The sequence below is a fragment of the Oryzias latipes genome, chromosome 7 (assembly GCF_002234675.1).
Source record: "Oryzias latipes chromosome 7, ASM223467v1".
Lineage (NCBI taxonomy): Eukaryota > Metazoa > Chordata > Actinopteri > Beloniformes > Adrianichthyidae > Oryzias > Oryzias latipes.
Window position 1 is genome coordinate 23,159,346 of NC_019865.2, and position 22,649 is coordinate 23,181,994.

The 22,649-nt window shown below is 43.2% G+C and overlaps 1 protein-coding gene across 3 annotated transcripts in view; it reads right to left on the reverse strand.

Annotated features, from left to right (window-relative positions):
* The window catches only part of LOC101159504 (membrane-associated guanylate kinase, WW and PDZ domain-containing protein 3), a 151,134-nt gene that overhangs the window by 10,075 nt on the left and 118,410 nt on the right, over positions 1-22,649 (reverse strand). For 2 of the 3 annotated variants that reach the window (XM_023956847.1, XM_023956849.1), the window contains exons 6-15: positions 22,390-22,469; positions 21,900-21,957; positions 18,836-18,948; positions 10,306-10,512; positions 8,397-9,011; positions 7,122-7,153; positions 5,537-5,801; positions 4,771-4,865; positions 3,401-3,593; positions 1,328-1,519 (exon numbers count right to left, since the gene is read on the reverse strand). In XM_023956847.1, coding sequence (XP_023812615.1) covers positions 1,328-1,519; positions 3,401-3,593; positions 4,771-4,865; positions 5,537-5,801; positions 7,122-7,153; positions 8,397-9,011; positions 10,306-10,512; positions 18,836-18,948; positions 21,900-21,957; positions 22,390-22,469 — 1,850 coding nt within the window. The remainder of the gene's footprint in view (positions 1-1,327; positions 1,520-3,400; positions 3,594-4,770; positions 4,866-5,536; positions 5,802-7,121; positions 7,154-8,396; positions 9,012-10,305; positions 10,513-18,835; positions 18,949-21,899; positions 21,958-22,389; positions 22,470-22,649) is intronic. The other variant, XM_023956848.1, reaches the window with a different exon arrangement.

The following is a 22,649-nucleotide window of genomic DNA, read 5'->3' on the forward strand; positions in this document are numbered from 1 at the left end:
TAGAACTGCAGACTAGACAAAGACCTTAATACTCGATTCCTCAACCGCAGCAAACTCATTTAAACAGCCGTTCAACATTTAAGAGCTCCCAGCTGGAGCTCAGTGCTTGAAATTTGAGGCTTATTTTTATCCTTTGCCTCAAAAAAGTCCTTTTTCTTAATTAATGAGCAGGTGGAGGAACAGCTAGAGAGGTGGAGGTTTGCTCTGGAAAGAAGAGGCATGAAGGTCAGTCGTAGTAAGACAGAATACATGTGTCTGAACGAGAGGGATCAAGGTAGAAGCGTTAGGTTACAGGGGGCTGAGGTGAAGAAGGTGCAGGAGTTTAAGTACTTGGGGTCAACAGTTCAGTGTGATGGGGATTGTGGAAAAGAGGTGAAGAGGCGAGTGCAGGCAGGTTGGAGCGGGTGGAGGAAAGTGTCAGGAGTGTTGTGTGACAGAAGAGTGTCAGCAAGACTCAAAGGAAAGGTGTACAAGACAGTGGTGAGACCAGCTCTGCTCTATGGGTTAGAGACGGTAGCAGTGAGACAGAGACAAGAGGCTGAGATGGAGGTAGCAGAGATGAAGATGTTGAGGTTCTCCTTAGGAATGACCAGGTTAGACAGGATAAGGAACGAGTACATCAGAGGGACGGCTCATGTTGCCTGTGTTAGCGACAAAGTCAGAGAAGCCAGACTGAGATGGTTTGGACATGTTCAGAGGAGGGATAGTGGATATATTGGTAGAAGGATGTTGGAGATGGAGCTGCCTGGCCGGAGGGCAAGAGGACGGCCAAAGAGGAGATATATGGATGTCTTAACAGAGGACATGAAGTTGGCTAATGTTAGGGTAGAAGATGTTCATGATAGAGTGAGGTGGAAAAGGATGATTTGCTGTGGCGACCCCTGATGGGAAAAGCCGAAAAAGAAAGAATGTGACATTTTTTTCATCAGGTTCTTGTGATACAGTGTTTGTTCACTATGTCTGTCTGCTCTGTATTTGACTAATCTCCTCTTTATGTTCATAGCCCACAGTTAATAAAGTTAATTATAAACTCCTGCATCCGATAAACATCAGTGAATTCTCTCAGCTGCAAGGCAAAGCTCTGTGTCCCTGCTATAGGGCCAGAGTGAAATCGGAAAAATGCTCGCAAAAGGGGGCGTGTCTACAGTTTTTTTTTTTTTAAGTGAAAACGAATAAAGCGAAAGACTGAAAATGACTTCATTGAACCAGCTGCAGAAATGCATCAGAAAAGGAGTGTTATTAAAGGAAATGAAATAACATTGAGTTTTTGAAATCAAAAATAGGGTTGTTTGTGACTTGAATGGCGTCATCTCGTTTCATGCCTTACCTCCAGGCGGGGGCTTGTTCTTCGAGGTGAGGATGACGAAGCCGAAGCCTTCGTTGTCCCTGCGATGCAAAGTGACATCGAAGCTCTCGGGTCGAGTGGGCAGTCCACTGTTGGGTGCCTCAACGCGGGGCATCTTCGGGGAGCTGCTGACCTGCTGTGACTGCGGACCATTCGCTTCCTCCCCAGCTACGTCTGATGGATGATAAAGACACGCAGGACAAGATGAGCTGGGGAAGAGCTTACAGACCCACTCCAATTATCTTTTGATTATCTTAAACCCCTTTATTTTTTTTTACTTTCCATCAGGTTTTCCACTGACGGAAAGGTAAAGTCTAAAACCCCAGCGCAGATCACTACAGGTCCACCTCAGTGGGTAACAGTGGTAGAGAATGTTTGAGTGCTGTACACTAACAGATTAACGTCCCACTCCCAACATCTTGTAAACTATTTTCAAAGTGTTCCCAGTGGTTTTTTATTCTGATTTAGCCAAAACTATTTGTAGTAGTTCATTAGAAATTTGCCTCTGAGTTGTGGGCGGGACTGTTGGCGAGACCTCGGAGCAGGGAGCTGGTGACTCGCCAGTCTATTTTCTACATCACACTTAAGCTTTTTTTTCCCTAATGGCATTTTTTCGTCTGCTCCTATTTCACAACGATTTGAATAAAGAAATACTCGGAAATCTAATTTTAGAATGAATTTTTTTCATATGTGTCCTTCATCATAAGAAAAGCACCACAAGATCATGTCAAAAACACTAGATTTTCATCTGAGTGGGTCCTTAATGTGGATAAATAAACCCAAATTAAAAATGGCTTAAAAAACAACGACGTTCCTGTTGGCTGACAGATCAACATGTCAATACCGTTTCTGCACTAGAATTCACACTTATAAGCCAGATTTAAAAATAAAAAAAGACCTTATAATCCATAGCAATTTATCTATGGATTTATTCTGGTTGTGCTTCCTGATGTTAAAGCGATTTTAAGAGATGGACGGCACTCTGTCAAAATGTCCTGTTTTTTCCCTCTCACGTATTTTATACAAGGTTAGGTGTTTTTGTAAATATGTTACTGTGGCTAACGTGTAGCTGTGTAGGACTGTGTTCTCACTGACGAGGTTGGGAGTTAGTGTAGTCACAGTATTGTCTTTCTTAGCGGTATCGCTCTATTTCTTTACGTTTCACAAAAAGGTTGGGACTTACAGGTATTGTGATTCACTAATGCGCTTCTAATGTGACTAACATGTAGCGTGTCACAAACAAGTTCTAGATTACTGTGAACTCAGTTCATAAAGTCTGACTGACTGACAGACTTATCTCCGACTCTTTTATCTAGTTTAATGCACCTTATAGTTTGGCGGCCTTATAAACCGGTGTGCCCTCTAGTGCGGAAAATATGGTACGTTTTTCTTGAAATAATGGACCTTTTCAGCAAGTCCTCCAATTATTGTTGGTAGTCGGTTTCAAAGCCCCAAAACTGATGTTCAGTTTGTGCTGTGGGGGTCATTTCAGACCAAAGGTTTTAGAGGGCAGGATATCCTAAAAGGGCTAACAAGCTTAGATAATGCTGAGAAACACAATCTGCTTTTTGAAGGATCTTTTCTCTGAAGGAGGCCTTAATCTTCTCCTTTTTTCAGCTGCTTCTTCCCCACAGAGAAACATCTGCATTCTTTTCTCTCTCCAGTGCCGTCTTCCTTTGTCATATCAATGAATCTCCTCGTTGGTCTTCCTTTATGTCTGCTCAGCAGCTATAACCTCCACATCCTTGAACACGTCCCAAACATTCCAACCTGGCTTTTGTCGGCTGAACATCTACATCTTAATCATTCCTGATCCTCCGGCGTCCTCATCACTCACACAGAGAGCCCCTACAATCAGTGGCTTGTATTAGCCGCACTGCTTCCATTCTGCAGGGCAGAGCGTTGTGAGACGTCACGCTCATTCAAGGGTCTTAAGTGAGGATCCAGCCCGGCATAAATTCAAAGGATTATGGAGAAACTCTTGACATCAAAGCTCCCTGTGAGAGGCTGCCTTCCGGCTGGGTTTTGACTGCTCAGAAGTGGGAGGGGCGCTACCTGCGTGTGCCAGCCTCCTGCGGACTGTGAGCATGACGTGGCCGTTGCGGGCGGCGTTGGTCATCAGCTCCAAAACCTGCTTGTGAGATTTGCCCTTGACTGGTATTCCATCGATGCAGAGAAGCTCGTCTCCGGCCCGCAGGCGCCCGTCCTTCTCGGCTGCGCCGTAGGGGACGATGGCGCCGATGTAAACCTGATCAAGGTAAAGAAATGGGGGGAAAGCAAATCAAATAACTGTCAAAACATTTCAACCATTTCTATATTTCATTTGACTTTCCAATCATGACTAATCTAAGGGGGTTGTGAATCGGTATCTCTTGGACATTTTCACTACACTTTCAAGATCAGAGAAAAAGATTTTAGCAGCTGCAGCATCTGCTCATTGGTATTGGTGGAGATAAACACCGGAGCTTTAGCTCTTCCACTAACGAAATGCTTGAAGAGTTGCAGTGTGTCAAAGAGCATGTGGAATTTAGGTGCTGCCAGTGACATTTCTGATGCCAAAGGGTAAAAAAACAAGAAGATAAGAAGAAATACAAAATAAAAAGCTGCCACAAACTAAAACCCTTTTAAGCTGAGCCAAACCGTGTTGGAACATTCCAATTCTAGGGGTCATTGACTTAAAACCTTGAACTCTTTACTTAATGGGTATAAGGGCAGTTTGGGTTGATTATTTTAAAAAGTTCTACAAAATCGGCGGTAACACGAGGTGATGCTTTGCTAAAGGTCAGATGTTTGAACTTTGGAAACGACAATGCACCGCTCACAGAAAATATTGACGCATGTCAAAACTGCACCGTGCTACCAAAACGTGATGCTAAAAGTAAGGCGGAAATGCTGCCCCGCCCAAAACGTGGATGCCATTAGAGAGTTGTACCGCCTTTCCTGCTCAAAATGCACCACAGGAAGTCTTATTGTGTCTGTACTTTGACTTAATATTAAAACCCAGTCCACGTTCAGGGTAAGTGGTAGCATTAAAGAACACAACTAGCTAGTCTTCTGACCATTTATTATAGATGACTGCTTTCACTGCAATAACTGTTGAAACTTTTCCCAAATGTGGCTTTTTATATTTGTTTTTTTGCACTCCTAACTGAATAGTGTTCAGTCATTGATTTCACTTTCTTTGGTTTGTCAACTATTCTGTCAGCATTCACACTGTAGCTGAGCCGCACCAGGGTTCATTTGCAAGCTAGCAAATCCTTCGTGGCTTGTTTGGTCCATTTCAGAAGAGCTTTCACACTCGTCACAAACGATCAAAGCAAACAAACTCACGTGTGGACCAAACAGTACTGTGAAAGCTTCAAAACATCTCAAACCCAATAGTCTGAAATATCAGAGAAACGGGCACTGCAGGTGAAAACACTCACAGGCTGATCCGGGCCCTCGCCTCCCAGAACCCTGAAGCCGAAACCAGACTCCTGGTTCCTTTTTATAAACACATCCAGCTCTTTTGTGTTTGGTGCTGCAAAAAGCAAGAAAAGAGTTTAAATGAATACAAAAGTATAAATATTTGACGGTGTCATTTTATTTAAGGTGGGAGTTATGAGATATCTTGTTGATACGCCACCCTCCACTCAGTCAGGGCCAGCAGTCCTAAAGCTGTGACCTCTGTGACCTTCACCAGAGTGAACAGGTCTGAGTAAAACTTTACGCTAAAACTGGAATTATCTTCCACATAATATACACGTAGCTCCAAATCTTCTTTAAGGTTATGACATCTTCAAGGTCACGGCGTCTAGATCATGAGGGTTTCCTGTTGTTTAGTTTCTGTCTTTTTGTTTTGTGTTGGTCCTCCTCTCCCATCTGTGTGTATCCTGAACTTTACTGCTTGTAGTTTGATTCCTTTAAAGAGCTTCTGCAGTGTTTAAGTATGGATTTAAAACAAAAAACATTCACTTAAAAAGAAATCCTATGTTTTCCATTGGTTTATCGGGTATGTTGGTTTTCTTGTACTTATGTTGAAACACTTAACTGGTTTCAGTTTTAAATTAACATGAAACTGAACCTCGTATAAATACAAGACAGGGACTACTGAAAGTAGATCTATAATTCTGATCACTGTTTCAGAAATGTCTGGAGTTTGGGCTCAGATCCCGTCAAAGGAAGCTGTTAAAAGTGAAAGTTTTGACTTACGCTTGCTGTCCAGGATGGCTTTGGACCTGAGGTAGAGCTCGGAGGCGTCTGGTTTGGGCGAAGATGAGCGCAAGGTGCCGCTGGAGACGGGGAGAGAGTTGGGAGTCACGTCGGACTGAGTGAGGGTCTCAGTGCTGCTGATCATCTCCTGCTGCTGCTGCTGGAGGTGGTGGTGTGAGGGTGGGTGGGGTAGCTGCTGGGGAACAGGAAGCGGCGCTTGTTCAAGGACAGGCTGCGAAACGGTGTGGGACACGGGCGCTGTGACCTGCAGCACGGAAACAGGCGGAAAACGAATGAGCCCAGGTGGACGGGAGTTATCTGTTATTTCAGCTTTTTTCCTTAACTGCAAGGTGGTCGATGGAGCATTTTTTAAGGCACATTTAAATTCACTGAAAATAGCAGGCCGACGCAAACAAAGCCGAGGCTGTTTCTGTTCCTGCCCCAGCTCGTTTTTATGTTTTTCTAAGCGCGGTAATGAGAAGCAGCACGGGGACTCTTGAATGCGGCGTATCATCTTACACAGCAAACGCAGAGGGACCTTAAGGTGCTGCCTGCACAAAGCCAACATGTTTACCCACATGCACTGCCTAAAATAACAATCTGGTAGACGTGGGCTCCCTGAGTAATGCAGCTGCTCAAACACAGAGAAAGCCGCGATCCCACACAAACCTTTAGAAAAGAAACATCAGCATTCTCTTTTTTCATGTTCTTTTCTTGCTACGTTTTGGACAAACTGTCTAAATCCAAAATTGTTGTCTGAGTTTTTACTGCAGTTTCTCCTCAGTTTTGTTATAAAATGACCTCGGCTTTGTTTGGCTTTTTTTTTTTTAAAGGGCACTTTGAGCAGATATCAGAAAGTCCTAGAAGCTAAACAGGCCACATGGGGGCAGTAGAGCTACACACAGCTGGCTGGATTGGCTGTAGTGAAATTCGTAAATGTCCCCACCGTACTGCTTAGGAGAAGTGAGAGTGGATCCATCAAGTTTCCTAGGAGGTTTGTTATTTACACAGGACTGCAGTGGATACAGTTTATTTTCTCCAGGCAGCTGTTTTTGTGCTTCTTAACATAGTATATCTTTCATCATATAAAAATTTGCAGTAAACCCTTAACCCTTGTGCTTTCCTATGATCCCACCCTTGCATTGACGTGTTCTTCCTACCATGACAAAGGTGGATAAAGGTGGAAAGATTTCATGTAATCCATGGACACCAGTGAAGATCACAAATCATTGAAGAAAAAAGGTTCAGAGCACTGTCTAGTGGGTCTAGATGACCCAACTGCCAATGTTAAAGTGCCTAGGATAGCACAAGGGCTAAATGAGGACATTTTTGGTCAAAAGGGTGCTTCAAAACATAAAAAATAATGTTGGCTTTGCACATTTGTGCTAAATGTGCGATTTGTTTGGTTTTTACACTGTTCTACCTGTACCTTAAAACAAAGTCAAAACAAACACTTCAATAAAAAACACTGAGTCATGACGTTCCAGAGAAACCGTTTTGTGCAAAAACATATTTTTAAAACACAAAACCATATCTGAAGAAAAAAATCTAAAAATCTATTCTGAGAGATGAAAGTTTAACTTACAGGTTTTAGTGATTTCACAGGAGATGTCTGACCTGTAAACAGAGGAGAAAGTGAGGGTTTTTATCAACAAAAACATGAATATTGCCCCAATAAAACAACAACAAATAAAACATTAGTACTATTGAGTTTTTTTTTATATTTAGAAAATATAGTGCACACATAGCAGTATTAATGCTTCTGGGGAGAAAGTAGTACAAAACTGTTACTTTTGAGGGGAAATTGCACAAATAATTTAGAAAAAGGGTTTAAGTCCACCAGCAGAGGGCAGTATGCTCTTATGTCCACTACCAAAGATGTAATTAGAAGATGAGAGACAGGAGTAACCTTAAGGTGCTGGAAAACATACAATTTTCTGGGATTAACCTGACAGCTGTTTGCAGCCCCAACAACAGAAAGAAGACACTTTTAAATCTGCATTAAAGGCCACAAGACTTCACTGCCTGCTATATTTTAGACCCACAAGGCAGCGGTACATACGTCATACCCCTAATCTCAGCCTGTAGGAAACTTTCAGAAAGATCTCCAGTGTGGTTTTCTCTTTTAGCCCTGGAAAACCTCTGCTTTTCTTTTCGGAAGTGACACGCTCAATCAGCATACGTGTGACCAATCGGGGGCCGCCACATACAGCAAAAGCCGAGGCCCCCGGAGTTAAGCGGAGAAGCCGGATCACTACCTTTGATATGTGGGTACAGCACTGATCTCCTGAATCTAGGCTACTGCACTGCAGCAAAGTCAAAAGAAGGAACAAGCTCTTCAAATCTCTGAAAGCACAGAGGAAGAAAGGCAGGCGGCGATAACCCACCACGCTCTGCCTCCCCTGCCCTCCTTCCTTCTCTTTTTTTTTTTAACGGCAGCAAGTGAATTGCAACCTTTTTTTCCACCTTCTGTGCACGGATCAACGTGCGAGTCCTCCCAGTTGTGGAGGATGTGGAGGTGGACAAAAGCAGGATGTAAAATAAGATTTATTTAGCATTGGAGGAGTTTGTGCACCCCGACAATGAGAACAGAATTCCACCGAAATGCATTTTCTCCTTCTCTGGAGGCTTTTGATAAACAAGAAAATGACGACAGGTGACTAAAACCTCGGCGGGGATTTAAAGGATTGCGCCGCACAGGAATAAAACCGATTATCCCAGAAAAGTCGGTAGATTATCAGAGATGGCATTGTTTAAACAACACGCCAGAACACCAGGACTCAACATTCACCACCTGTCAGATGCTCTGAAGATTAGTTGGGGATTATTTGCAGCAGCAGTGTGACCTGGGATCCCTCACCTCCTCTGAGCACCAACACGCTGACCTCGCTGCCCACGGCTAGGTCTTTCAGGATGTCCACCACCTGGGAATGACTCAAGGTTTGAACATTTTGTCTGTTGATTTCCTTGATGACGTCGCCCTTCAACAGGCCGCGGCACCACTGTGCATCCAGGATCATCTTCACCTTCTGTCCGAGGGGGCAGTCTGCGATGGCGAAGCCAAAGCCCCCTGGACCTTTCACCAGCGGAACGCTCACTAGCTCTGGCTGCAAAAGAGTCGGGTCAGGAGCGTCTTGGGCTTGAGGGAGGTGTTGATGGACGGGGTGAGGTTGGTTGAGACGTCCGTTGCTGATGGGCGGCACAGAGGCAACCTGCCGAGAGACATTCGCCCCGTCTGGGATCGTGTAGTGGGGATCCTGCGGAGTGGAGGTGGACGGAGGCAGAGAGGTGTCCGTGGAAGACGCGGCGCCACCTGCTGACTCCTCGTTACTGCCGGAGTCCTCGGGCAGTGGGTAGCCCCGGCACAGGACCATGTCCACGTACTGGTTGACTGGGATGGACTGAAACATCTGCACCACGTCGGCGTGAGTCTTCCCCAACACGCAGGCCTCGTTAATCTCCACAATCACATCACCTAACGGAAAAGGACAGAATGTAAACAAGAGCATCTCCCCTCCATAAGGGTAGAGCGTTGCACCCCTGGTTGGTTGAATTGCGTGGTATATGGACGATCGGAAAAAGATTATTCCGACCCGCCGACACAATCAATACCCTTCTCAGAAAACACAGCCACGGTTTCTCTCTTCCGCTCAACTCCTTAAAAAAATGCACTGGCTCCCACCCAAACGTACCCCGATGCCTCATCTAACAACCCCCAAAATGGCAACTGTAGCATATATCTCCAGATTGTTGAGGCAGTTCAGTGTTGGCAGGAATAAACCCTGATGTGGCAGAAAAAGCAGTTCCAGGCTACTGCTCGTTGTTAAAACCCAATGAAACTAATTACATTCATCTTTTTGGCACAGTCAATTACCCTCCTTCTCCAGGGAGAGTTAAACATTAAAAATAATTACTCTCTCTGTTCCGATTTCACGCCGACTCTTGCCAGCTGCGGCGCTGGGGCTCCCAGGCATCAGTGCAACCAGAATCGTGGGGTTATCATGTCCAACCCACAAAAGACAGAAATCGGATCCACGCAGTAGAAACTCACCGGTTCTTTTGCATGTGGAAGTGATGGTCGTTGATTCCTTTAGATTTTCTCAATAATTCACTGTCTAACTGATGCTGCGTACACACAGTGTGATGATGAAGTTCTTGAACAAACCTTTTAGCATATGGTGTTCACACTGGACTATTGCAACTTGTTACTAGTGCATGTACTCAAAAGAGATTTGGTGTGAAGTGTCAAAGTGGAGCAAATTTTGCTCCAGGCCTTTTCTTTCACAGCTCTATTCGGATATCTGAAAGACTTGGTGTCATAGAATTTCAACTGGATGCAAATCGCAATTATAAATGTCTCCTCCATTATCATTTTTCAAATGGCTGGTACTTGTGTGTTTTGAAAAAGGATGCTTGCCCATACATCACTAATGGGTCAAAGTTCAACTGGTTTAACTTTCATTGTGTGTTCAACGGCAGCTCGTTTTGTATGTAGAGCCCAAAAACTGACGTAAAAACTTGCAAAGGGATGAATGAACATGCGTTTGGAAGCGTGCGTTTACAATTCCACGCACATATCAACACTGGTCACTTGAACGGGCATTTTGGAGCCCGGTGTGAACGTAGCATCCGTCAAAAATAACATGCAAATATTCAATATTTAGACTGTTTTTTTAGTATTAGAAGTCATGAAAGACAGGATGATCTGAAAATCCCCAATTCTTCCACGGTCAACTCCTACAGTTTGTTATGCCTGCGGAGAAAGTTACCTGAGGCGATCTTTTTGTCGTGAGCAGCGGGACCATCTGGAAGAACATTTTTGACCTGGAGGAACTCGTCAGGTCTGTCCCCGCCGATGATGGTGAAGCCAAATCCGTGGAGACTCTTCTTGAGGGTCGTGTGCACGAAGGTGCCATGCAGCTGGGATGGATCCCGTGTGAAACCCCGCGCTCCGGGAGCAGGCGGCTCCATCACTTCTGCACACCGAAGACGGGACAAAAATAGACGCTTTATACCTTGCACACCTTTTTATTGAGCACATGAATGTTTGTGCGACTACTGTAAGGGCGCTAAACACGTATCTGCACAGAAAAACAAACATTTTAATGCTGGCGTTTTGCCCCGGATTCACTGCTGACTACCAAATGTCTATGTCCCTGAAATGTCTTCAGAGCAAATATCCTCAGAGGTGCCAACATGCAACCTCATAGAAGAAAGGCGATGAATACACACATTTGTGTGACTATAGCAAAGAGGCCAACACAAATCCTTGTTTGCCGTTCCCTTCGGTGACTGCCTCCCAGGTTGTGAGGTTTCTGTCCCTCCATTTCGCTGGCATTTGTCGCACTGATAAATGGTGGAGCATCAATCTCATTAGGGGGAGAGGTGCCCAACCCCTCCTCCATTCTCCTTCTTCCTGGCACCAGTCTCCTTGTGCCATGGGATTTTGATTTGCATAAGTGCTCTGGAATTGGCAGATAAATGTGACAATTCTTAAAGAAAGAGAAGAGAGATCCTGCAATTTGTGACTAAAAGGGGACCTAATATGCTATTTTCCAGCCGCTTAGTTTCCATCTTGATGCCCTCTAAATGATCTTTTTACACCGCAGAGCTTCTATTAACTCCTTTCTCTGGACTTATAAAAGGGAATCGTTTTTATCTTTAAAACCTCTCGTCCGGCTGGCCATCGGGGCTTTATGATTGGTCATCTGTCTACAGCTGGTACCCACTGCTTCAGCAGACAGTGTGTGAATGTGTGTGTATGCATGAATGATGCTGTGACTCTAAAGTGCTTTGAGCCTCAACTTAGGGGTAAAAAACGCCACACAAAGGTCCATCCATATCATCGTTCACCTTTCACAGTCTCACGGATTTTTTCGGTGCAATTTTGCATCCTCTTTTTTTTTAAAGCAGTGGTCTAAGTTCTGCGTCCTGATTGGCTGTAGACTGCTGTCAGTCAGTCAGTGTCCTCCGTGCCGTGCCTCCAATACACAATGTCTGGAAATTGCCAAACCTACATAAATCTTCGAACGAGAGCAGATCTTTGTTTTCATTGTATAACACTGGACTAATGTTTCTATGAAGGTTTGGACTTTGAGAGCTTAAACAAGAGAGAAAAGTGTGAGAGTGTTCATGTCTGTCTGAGAAAAGTGTGTAGGAGTGAGGAGTTTTACAACCTTAGAAAGGTCCATAATCCTACTTTGCAGATGGAACCAAAATGTTGTCAATATTAGGAAAGGAAATTATTCCAATTTTGTATTCATTATTCAATCTTTCCATTTAAAACTTGCTCATGAGACTAACATCGCACCATTTCATTCAATTCTTCTACTGGGATTAGCAGACTAGTCGACTAATTTGTACATGGATCAGTTACAGATGATCCAAGCGGTTACAGTCACGCTCTAAAAAATGAAGTAAAATAAAATAAGAGAGAGAAAAGATCATACATCTTTAATTTTACTTTCTCTAAATTGGCTGCCTGTTAAGACTGAATAGAAAACTCTCACTGATCTATGAACGTTTCTTTTTGATGTCAGACTGTTTTGCAGAACAGAAATTTTGACAATGATCATTAATATCGATCTTGAACACTGCACTGTTTCTGCAGCTGTGACAAAAGAATTTTCCCCACTGTGGGGTACCGGTAATAAAGTCCTGTCTGTCTGTCTAAAGGCTTACATGACCGAGCCTCAACGTATCTCAAGGATCACTAGATTTAAAACAAGAACACTTTGTAAAGACACTTCTGTTATCGCGATCCTCCAATGTGGAGCCAACTCTGTGCTTCAGTTCAGGAGGCAGACATCATCTCTAGCTTTAACCTTAATCTTTCTGTTTTGATCGTTACAGTTAATCTGGGTGACCCCGGGGCGCCTTCAGGTGTGCTGCTATAAGGCCAGATTGCTTGGAGTCAATCTATAATAAACATTTTCTGTCTTTTTTTTTAAACTGTTGACGGCTGGATGAAGCTCGTCTGCTGGACTTTAAATATGTAGTTGTAGAGTTAGATAAGTTAGTTAAGTTAGTTCTTCTATGAGTTCTGGTAAATCGCCTGTCCGTCCTGGGGGAGGATCCTTCCTTCATGTGGACACCCCTGAGGTTTCTTCGTTTTTTCCGGAATCCGTTTTTTTTTTAGGAGTTTTTCCTTACCGCGAAGGGGGGTCTAAGGGCAGGGATGTCCAGTTTAGTTTAGTCAGTTTGTTGGTTCAATTTAGTATTTTCCAATTGAATTCTATTTATTCATGATCCTTTTGAGTTCATGTTTCACTTTTTCAATTATTGATACGAAGCCCATCAAGACGACTGTTGTTGTGAATTTGGGCTATACAAATAATATTGAATTGAATTGATGTGTGTTTTTGTGTCGCAACAACAAACCTTCCTTCATTTTTGTCTTTAAACAGACACTCGTGTTTTTTTGTCTGTTCTGTAGGATTGGGGGCATCGATAACAAGATGCTTCGATAATGATCCATTAACAGTTCTGAAAATATATTTATATAAATATTTTGTGAATTTTATTTTTTTTTTTTTTTTTTTTTTTTTTTTTTTTTTTTTTATTATATATATTTTGTGAATTTTAAATAACAAATAATTAAAAACATGAATGGGATTTTAAGTTAAAGTATTACGTGGAACCTAAACCTGCAGCATGTTTTTCAATTGGACATTTGTGAAGAGCACACAAACATGGCTGACCCGCCAGAACGCGTGATCTGACCAGCTTTGCTTATAGCTAATGTTTTAAAGCATTTTGGCTTTTTTATTATTTCAATGGTCAAAGGATTTGAATAAAAATCATGCTGTGTTTAAGTTGTGACGTACCAAAATTAAGCATTTGGGGGAATATAATAACCAAAAAAAAAAAAAATCACACACTGTATTAAAATATGTTTAGTAGCTAGCTAGACACTATTTGTTTTGTTTGAGTTTAGTTAAAGAGCACCCTGTTAAAGCTAATCTACTGATCCCTCCATCCATTTTCTTAACCTGCTCTATCTTTTGCGGGGTCATGGGGTTGCCAAAGCCTGTCCTGGCTACTGTTGGGCGAAGGCGGGGAACTCCCTGGACAGGTCGCCAGTCTGTCGCAGGGCTGATCTATTGATAAATATATTTTATATATGTTTATATAGATATATGTTATTTTTTAAAATGTGATAATTTGATCATTGTTTCGTAATTGCATCATCGCCTCCTGAATCCTAATCAAAACAAGCCGAATTGTGAGGTGCCGAAAGTTTGCCACTCCTGCTGTCCTGTGCTGTCTGACCTCAGCTGGTGGAAGAAGGTAGTTCCTCGTACTGTCCAGTTCCTGCTGAGTGTTTGTCCCAACAATCACCCAAATGCCCCATTCTTGAGGTGACATTGTGATAATATTGCTCCAACAATCAGGACCATATACATTGACTTGACCTTTTTTTTTTCTACCGTTTATTCCCTTTCGGGGTCACGGGGCTGCCGGAGCCTATCCTGGCCACTTATGGGCGAAGGCAGGGGACGCCCTGGACAGGTCGCCAGTCTGACGCAGGGTAGACTGTCCACAATCACACACCCATTCACTCTCACGCTCACACCTAGGGACAATTTAGATTAACCAATTAACCTTTGAAGCATGTTTTTGGACGGTGGGAGGAAGATGGAGTCCCAGGAGAAAACCCACACATGCTCGGGGAGAACATGCATGGAGAACATGCAAACTCCACACAGAAAGGTCCCCCATCGATGTTCTGGTTCAGGTCTTGGGACTTGAACCGGGGGCCTTCTTGCTGTGAGGCAAGAGCGCTAACCACCGTGCAGCCATCGACTTAACCTGAAGTTGGAAATTGCAGTCCTCGAGTGGTCAACTTTTGTCCAACTTAAAAACACAAACGCATGCCCATGGGTAAGGAAAATCCCTTCTCCTATTACATTTTCACACCTTGGCTCAGCTGGAACGTGCGTATCAGGTCTCAGGACACACTTTGAGTATAGAAACGGAGAACCTATTTAGAAATATTCCGCAAGGATTTTAATTAGTTTTTCTCTGCGCTGCTTCCTGAGCCAGTGCTCCACCTCTCCTCCCACAGCTGAGGCACACACACACACACACACACCCAGACACACACACACACACACACACACATATATACACACACACACACTGCAACCAAAGACCGGGATCCTTTGATCTTTTTCAACACAATGCCTGGAAGTAAGAACACAAAATGCTGGATGTATTCCATTATTGGCCCTTTGATTTCTTCTTTCCATTTTTCCTTGGTTAACTCTTTGGTGTATTCATAAAAGAGCTGTTGCGGTTATCGAAACCTGCAAACACCTCTGGCAAGTCAACTGGGGGCTCAACAGTATGCACCGAATCTTTTTGAACTAGACCAGACAGGAAAATCTTAATTAAGTTTAATCAAATCCACTGTAAATTATTATAGATCAGTTAGTTTTAATTAAGCATTCTTGCCTCTTTGATGGAAAGCAGTTGACAAAATGGATCAATGTCTGTTTAAAGGCCATGTAACACTGCAGCTATGTAGAGTTTGCTTTGTGCAACGTCCACCTATGTAATTAGGATTTTTCATGATTTATGCGAGATAAACATAATTCATAAGCGTTACTTGCATTCGTCAATGTGTGCAGATGTTCGTCAAGGGTTTTTGCAGACTGGTCTTTAAGTAAAATTAGCCTAGAGTTGTTCAACATTTTACGCTGGTTGAGGACTATGCAGTTCATGCGCATTTTACATCGTTTTAGCGCAACTATTATGTAAATCTTACGCAATTGTGCGTGATGTTTGCGAGATGTATACGCAAATTTGTGACTTTCCACGACCGTTGCATGTATGTTTAACAGATTTTTAAGCATGCACCACCGATGTATAACTTTGATATTGCGTGTACAGCGCACATATCACATTAAAATGATATAATTGCCGCATGAATTACTGATAAATTGCATATAAACAGCGCAGTGATCACATACGGATCATTTACAATTGCCATATTGTGTGACGGGTAAATAAATCAGCCAATCTTTCACCCCTCCAGCAGTCTATACCGAGTGGGGGTGGAGCAGACTTATTACCTGAACAGCACTGAACTGGCCCTTTGCGCAATGCGCAGTTTGGGGGGGGTTTAAGTCTTTGTAAGTTTTTACTTACATAAGGACTATTATTATAATTATTTATTACACTCGTGATTTATTACACTCACTCATGACCGCTCTGTGGTCTAATAGCCATAGAGTGGGCCCTGAGCTGCTGTGTTAGGCGGGCGCTGTGGCAATGACCCTTGTGGTCAAGCTGGGCCTTGGAATAAATGGATCCCCATTATATTGTTTCTGCACAGCAGTACCAAACCAGACTGTTCCTTTAAGCTGCAGTTCGTTTTTTTTCAGGGTTATATTGGGGGAACTGGGTGGGTGGAGGGAGGAATCTGGTGAGGGAGGGGTGGCAATTTTCAGTGAGTGTCCTGTGTTTTTTGTTTTAACTCATTTTCATATTTTATGGCTATTTTATTGCTTTTGTGTAAAGTCGAAATGAAAGGCGCTTTACAAATAAATAAAGTTTTAGATTGGGTTTTGAGTTTGAAAAAGTGAAGAATCCCTGCGACACCCCTGCGTCTCAGCTACTTCACCCTTACGTGTTGTACGAGTGTTCGCTATGACCTGTTGCCTGCAACAGAAAACATCTGGACACATCTGGACAAACATTTTTACTCTACGGGCTCACCGAGCGGTCTGCGATGTTACCATTTCTTGCAGGCCACCTGCAAGACCCACAGACAGCGTCTGCAGAGCAGCAAACATTAAGAGGTAGATGAGATAAATAGGAGGGAGTACACAGAAGAGCCATGTTTACTCAGCCCAGATTAAGCTGTGGGCAACAACAAGATGGTGTGTTTTCTCCAGGGTGAGGTGATTATATAAATCATCTGACCAGGACCATCAGTTGCTGTAATTGTGGCCGGGAACCGCGTTAACTGTGCCCCCCTGCTCTGCGGCATTGTTTGGGTGGTCAGCTGAGCCAGCCGTGTCAAGCTCAGAGCTTTGGAGCCGCTTTGCGCACGTCCATGCACTTATGCAGCACTGCTGGCTGTTAATTCTGATTAACGAGGCCACGGGAGAAGTGCATGGGGGGTATGAGAAGGGTACGCCGAGGCGATACTACGTGCGGATTGCAGAGAGGCTCGGCTTGGGGGTGGGGTGTGCGGGAAACCGCGTGAGGCAGACAGATCTGTCTAAGGGGTGTCTGAAATCCAGAGGGTTAGTCTGAATACTGATGTCCCTGTACTTTCTTTGTCTGGGCACACATGCAAGATAATTGCAATTCTTCCTCGAGGAACGTGGGGGTCTTCATGGATCTACCGAGCAGAACACCGTTCTGTGGGGAATTGTCAGAATTCCCCACAGGTGGTAAATGATGAGCCGACGATGGGGCAAAAAGCAGTTCTCTGGTCATTAAGTCACTTTTAACCGCAGTCACCTCCCTGTCCCTCCCATCCCTCTGTTCTAAAGAGATCTTTAAGCTGGAAAGGACGCCACGGACCAAAGCGTTCTCAAAGAGACCTTAAAGCCTTCCAGCCTCCTCTCGGCAAATGAAAATGAATTCAGCCGCCACGGAAAGCGTTTTTCCATTATTCAAAGTGATATCAGAGGCTATGGGATGTTTATCAGCTGACTGTCAGCCGTCAGAATATCTTCTAGACATGCATCTCAGCAAGAGAGAAGATGATGAAAGGGTTTGGATAAAAAAAAAAAAAAAACTAATTTGGATGTGCTGCTCCCTGAAAAATTATTAAGCTTGAACGATGCAGTCGAACAAGCCCATCTTTCAGACTACAGTCTTTCAGTATAAAAACAGAAAAGGTCTTAAGTTTGTGCTGACAGATGTAATTAATTTGAGTTGACAAGCATCCATTTATCTGCAATCTGCAGTTTCACCACTAGATATAACTAAACCCTCTTTACTATTAAATCAGCTTGATGGAGCTTTGTTTTTCATCCCTTTAACACCGGAGGCTTTAGCTTTTTAGTTCCAGCGTCGATATTCCATAACTCTGCAACTAGCATAATTTGAGCAGCGCAGAAACCCGGCTTTGCGCTGAAATGTTACACTTTAGGTTAGCAAAGTATTGCATATTGACTTTACGCTAAGAACGTGTTGTACGTCATGCAAAGCCTAAATGAAAAGCGGCATTTTTTAGCATCGAGCTACAGTGACACCAACATGCATGTGGAATATGGTGTTCACACCGGACAAGCAGGGAAGGGCTTCCTTTCTTCCTTTTGCTAGCGTTTACCAGTGTACTGTATGTTTGTCACCTGCAGTTGGAAGAGGCGCGGTGCAAAATGTCAAAGCGGCCCAAATGTTGCAAATCTTGCTCCAGGCTTTTTAATTTCAGAGCTCTATTCCAATATATGAAATGTAATTCCAGCCAGGCACAAACTGCAATTATTAATTTCTCTTCTGTGATCAATTTTCAACCAGTTGGCACTTCCGTGAATTAAAGAGGAAGTCACCCATTCGTCACTACCAAATCAAAGTCCGTGATTGGTCAAAGTTCAACCTGGTTTAACTATGAACGCATAGAGACGTGTGAGAGTTTTGAACACAGAAGTCCGAAAGGAGCATACATAAACTTACATAGAGTTTTCATTGAAAGTGGTCACTTGAGCGTGCGTTACAGAGGGCGGTGTAAACGCAGCTTCAGAATCAGTTGATTCCTGTTAATCGTGCAAACGGTCGAAGAGTTCCGGTATGTCAAAGAGTGTGTCATTTCGTTGTCACCGGTGACATTTCCAGGGTTAAAGGGTTAAGGAAGGATTTAAGGATGTTTTACTTTAGAAAATGTAAAATTTACAAAAATGTAAAAAAAAATTACTAGTTATTACGATGTTTCAAATGATCATAAACATTGGAGAACAAACCAATTTTAATAAAACAAAATCAGATCTCAGTCAAATTTATTCCTAAAAAATGAAATTTAAGTTTAAACACAAAAAGATACCAATGGTATTTGTGAATAAAATAAGATATCTGCTGGTGTTTTTCTATAATCCCATGAGGTTATTTTATGGAAATAATCCGACGGGCTTTATTTTTCTCCCAACCAGACAAATAAAATCTACAAACCTCTTTTTTTTTTCTAATGTTTTCTTTATGTTGTCCTTATTTTCTTGTTGTTTCTTGACTTTATCTAAATAAGTGTTGGTTAAAACAACTTTTCCTTTGCTCCTGTGTCCACCAGCACATTCGCCCCACCACTTCCTGCTTGTGAAACCTTTAGGTTATCGGATCTGCTGTTACCTGGAGGTGCAGCTGCTTCTGGCTGCGGTGATGCACCAGTGGGCGGGTCCGTGCTCAGCTTCCGCTTAGCCTCCATTACTGGATTCTCAAACTGGGTCTTCTGGTTGATGTGGCTGAGGAGGATTGTAAACAGAACCAAGCATTACATACATTCTGAACATATTTTAAGGTTCTGCAACAGACATTTACAACTTGAATTCCCCACATGCCACATGAGTTCACAAACTCTGAGCAGCGAATTGACATTTGTGCTCAGAGTAATGGGGGGAGTAAAGCTGTCCTGCTGTGTCACTCATGCAAAGCTGTAATTTGACTATAAGAACATGCGAGAGGCGCAAACTAAGGTGGGCTGGAAATGCAACTTCTGCCACATGAACAGGAAATAAAATGCAAACTAACCAGCAAAAAGAGTCAGGGAAAAACAAGCATATAACCAACTGGAAGGTCTGAAAAAAGGACTAAAAAAAGATCTTTGATATAAATAACAAAAACTTATTCTTATTCCACCTTGTGTTTTTGTCCTCTTGGAGCTTCCAAAAAGCAACAAGACCAACAGGTAAAAAAAATATAAAGTGGGCAGACTTTCTAAGAAAGACAAAAGCACTGATGATTGATTTGTATCAATCTGTAAATTGATACAAATTCCGTATCAATCGGTTTCACAGCAAAAATCCAAGCTTGAAGTACGGCTGAGTGAAGCTAATGGTGTGGGCTTAAGATGAGCCGTGAAAGAGTTTTTCAGTTTGAACATCAAACCTCATAAATAGGTTAAAATGGTTCCGCCAAATCCATCTTTTTTAAACATTCTCTTTATTTTTTCTTTCAGTTTTTATTTATGGATGGAAGCGTTAATGGATTGATTGAAGGATGGACGGATGGGTTGATGGTTGGATTGATGAATGGATGGATGGATAAATGCAAGGATGGGTTTCTGCAACTTTTTTATACTTTTTTACACTTTGAAATTAGAGAGGAAATTGAGAACAGTGACAAATGTTATTGGATATGTTTTGGAAACTCCCTCCCAAAATTTAAGTGGCTGCAATTTTATACAGAAATGTTTTAAGAAGTTCAGACATTGAAAGAAGTAAAGATTTTGGGGTATTTCTCTTGTTTGGAAAAAGACAAATCCGAATCAAATCTTTTGTTGGGGGGGATATTAGGACTTGTGATCAACACTTTCTTGCAAGACAGAATGTAAGACATTTTTCTTGAACCAAGGATGTTTTTTTATTTATCAAGATTCAATTTTTGCAGTGTGATGAGTTAAAAACTACTTTGAAGTAAAAGTCTCCTGCATTTAACGAAATACCAATAACATGTGGTTGTGTGGGATATAACATTGAGAATTAGCTGCCACCTCCACTTTAATGTCAGCATTGGTGAGAAAGCTCTGATTTACAATAAAAAGGGAGAGAAACTCAACAAATTCCCTTTGAGCAGCACTTGGTGGCAGTGCCTGCTTTTGTGCAGTGGTTTCACACAGTCATGAAGGAATATATATCCTATTTTCTGCTCAATAAATTCAAAAATCAACCTTCTTGAGTCATCACAGTAGCAGAAAATTCAGAAAAGAACACGTAGAAATCAATGTCACGGCCTGCTTCTCTTCTACATGCCCTTGGGATTGCTTGATTTGTTGCAAACCTCCTGGGTTTAGATGGTTTCAGCTATATTGTTTTTTTTTTAATCATATCTGCGTGATAAAATGTTTCCTGTGAAACATCCCTTCACGGCTGTAATGGAGGGATATCTGCATCACGTGCAGGCGTGAATGCCTGTCATGGCAGCACCTTTGGGAGTCAGCTGCGTGCTGACGGCAGAAACCGCGTGTGCGCATTCATCACGGCGCTGCCTCTGACTCACAGATCCCCGGCCCATTAAGTCTGCAGAGATAAACACTCCCCTCCTTCACCGTTCTCCTCTGCCTCGCTTCCCCACTCCATTGCTACAGTTTTCGGGGAGGGGTTGAAAAATAATGAGACCTCGCGGCATTTAGTCACTCAACTGCAGCGAGAACTTGCCAGAATGAAAAACGAAAAAAAGACAGGGAGCCTCTGGATGACCCCGATAGGATGAAGTCCCTCTTTGCCTGCAGAGATCAGGCCAAACTGAAAACATTGCGCACTTGTTTTCCAGGACCCCCCAACCTCCATTGTCATCTGTTTCCATTATCCATGCCACAAACAGACAAAGCTCTAACCCACTCTACTCCATCACTTTGTTTTCCGAGCCCATGGGAAACTACAGTTCAGTTCATTGACTGTATATGAGAACTGGACCGTGTGAGCGTGACACCACACAGAGAGACGGACCTACGTCCAGTTCCAATGAAATAAAGTCAATTTAGTCGCTATTTCTTTGTGATACAGATGTATGTTGGAGCCAGACATCGTCAGTTAGCAGTCCGAGTTGGTCTGGGTCAATATTTCCATAGCAACCACTCTCACCAATCAGGAGTGAGCTTGTTGGAAGGGCAGAAACGTATTACTTGAAAACAGGCTCTGGAGAATTTGTGAATCAAACTTTCGATGTGAGGCCATATACTTTGATTTTATTCCCCGAAATAACAACCTAATAAATAGGAATATTTTACGAACAGCATTTAATGAATCTACTGTGTTCTGAAGATGAAAAAAAAAAAAAAAATTTTAACATGATAATCATTCAAACGCAATGCATTGTGGTCTATATTTGCCAATTTAGTATCGATACACAATGGTTTTTTGCAAAGATTTCTGGGAAATTTCTAGGATACTGGATTCAGACAGCTCTATAAAATGGAGAACGCATTACATAATGCACTATGTAGTGAGTGGTGAAGGAGTTCTGACACAACCTATGGGATTTTGGCTTCTTGGAGCCAGCGGGTACTTCTTATTTGGAATGCCGGGGGTGGGGGGTCACTAAGTCCAGTTCTCTTAGCAGTCAATGGTTGGGACACGTCATCCCACTAATCTCTAATATGCTGTAGATAATGACAGCTGCAAGCACCAAATTTGAGCTCGCTCTGTTTGGGTGAAAATAGGCAGGTCTAGAACACAGAGGCAAGTACTATACTCACTCAACATAGTAGGGCCCAAACTGGGGGTCCTCGATCCGCTCCCAGCCATAGGGCAGCTCTGTATGGAAAGAAACACAAAAAAGACCCTTTGATCAGTGGAGGAGTGGCGTTTAGGTCTAAACGTGGAGGCCTGCTTTCATCTAGGGTGGCGGTATTGCATGTGGTGGATGGGGGGAGCAGTTGCTGCAGACTTCTCTTCTCTGCAGCGATCTGCTGCTGCACAACACAACATGTGCGGCGCAGAAGACACCTTTACGCACGGCGAGGCCTAGAAAATTGCCTTCCAGGAGACGCTGCACTCTTTTTGCGTGTGTCCAAAAACTCCGCCTGGAGGTATAATCGGTGGAGGGGACGGGCAAACCCAACCAGTAGGGTTTCTGGTGGTGATCTGAAGCGCTCAGCTGTTCATCCTCCTCCCGTCGGCTGGCGCCCCCCTGCCTAGTGAGGGCGCTCTCCAGAGTGTGAAGGGAATCTGCAGACGTTGTCTCACCTCCTTCCTCGCACTTCTCGGGAGGTTTGGCCTTCATAGCAAGGCGGGGGTCCAGCCAGGTGGTGGTTTTGGTGTTATGACTGAAGGAAGAGCAGAACATTTAAGAGTTAGAAGGCAAAAGGAGGTCATTCACCTTTCTGTCAGAAATAAAAAAGAAAAGGGAAGGCAGAGGAAGGATGTCGCTCGGCTGAGAAGACAGACAGACAGATCATAAAGAGAGCAGGGCTGAGGGAGTAGGTCAAGGGTGGCAAGCTCCATTT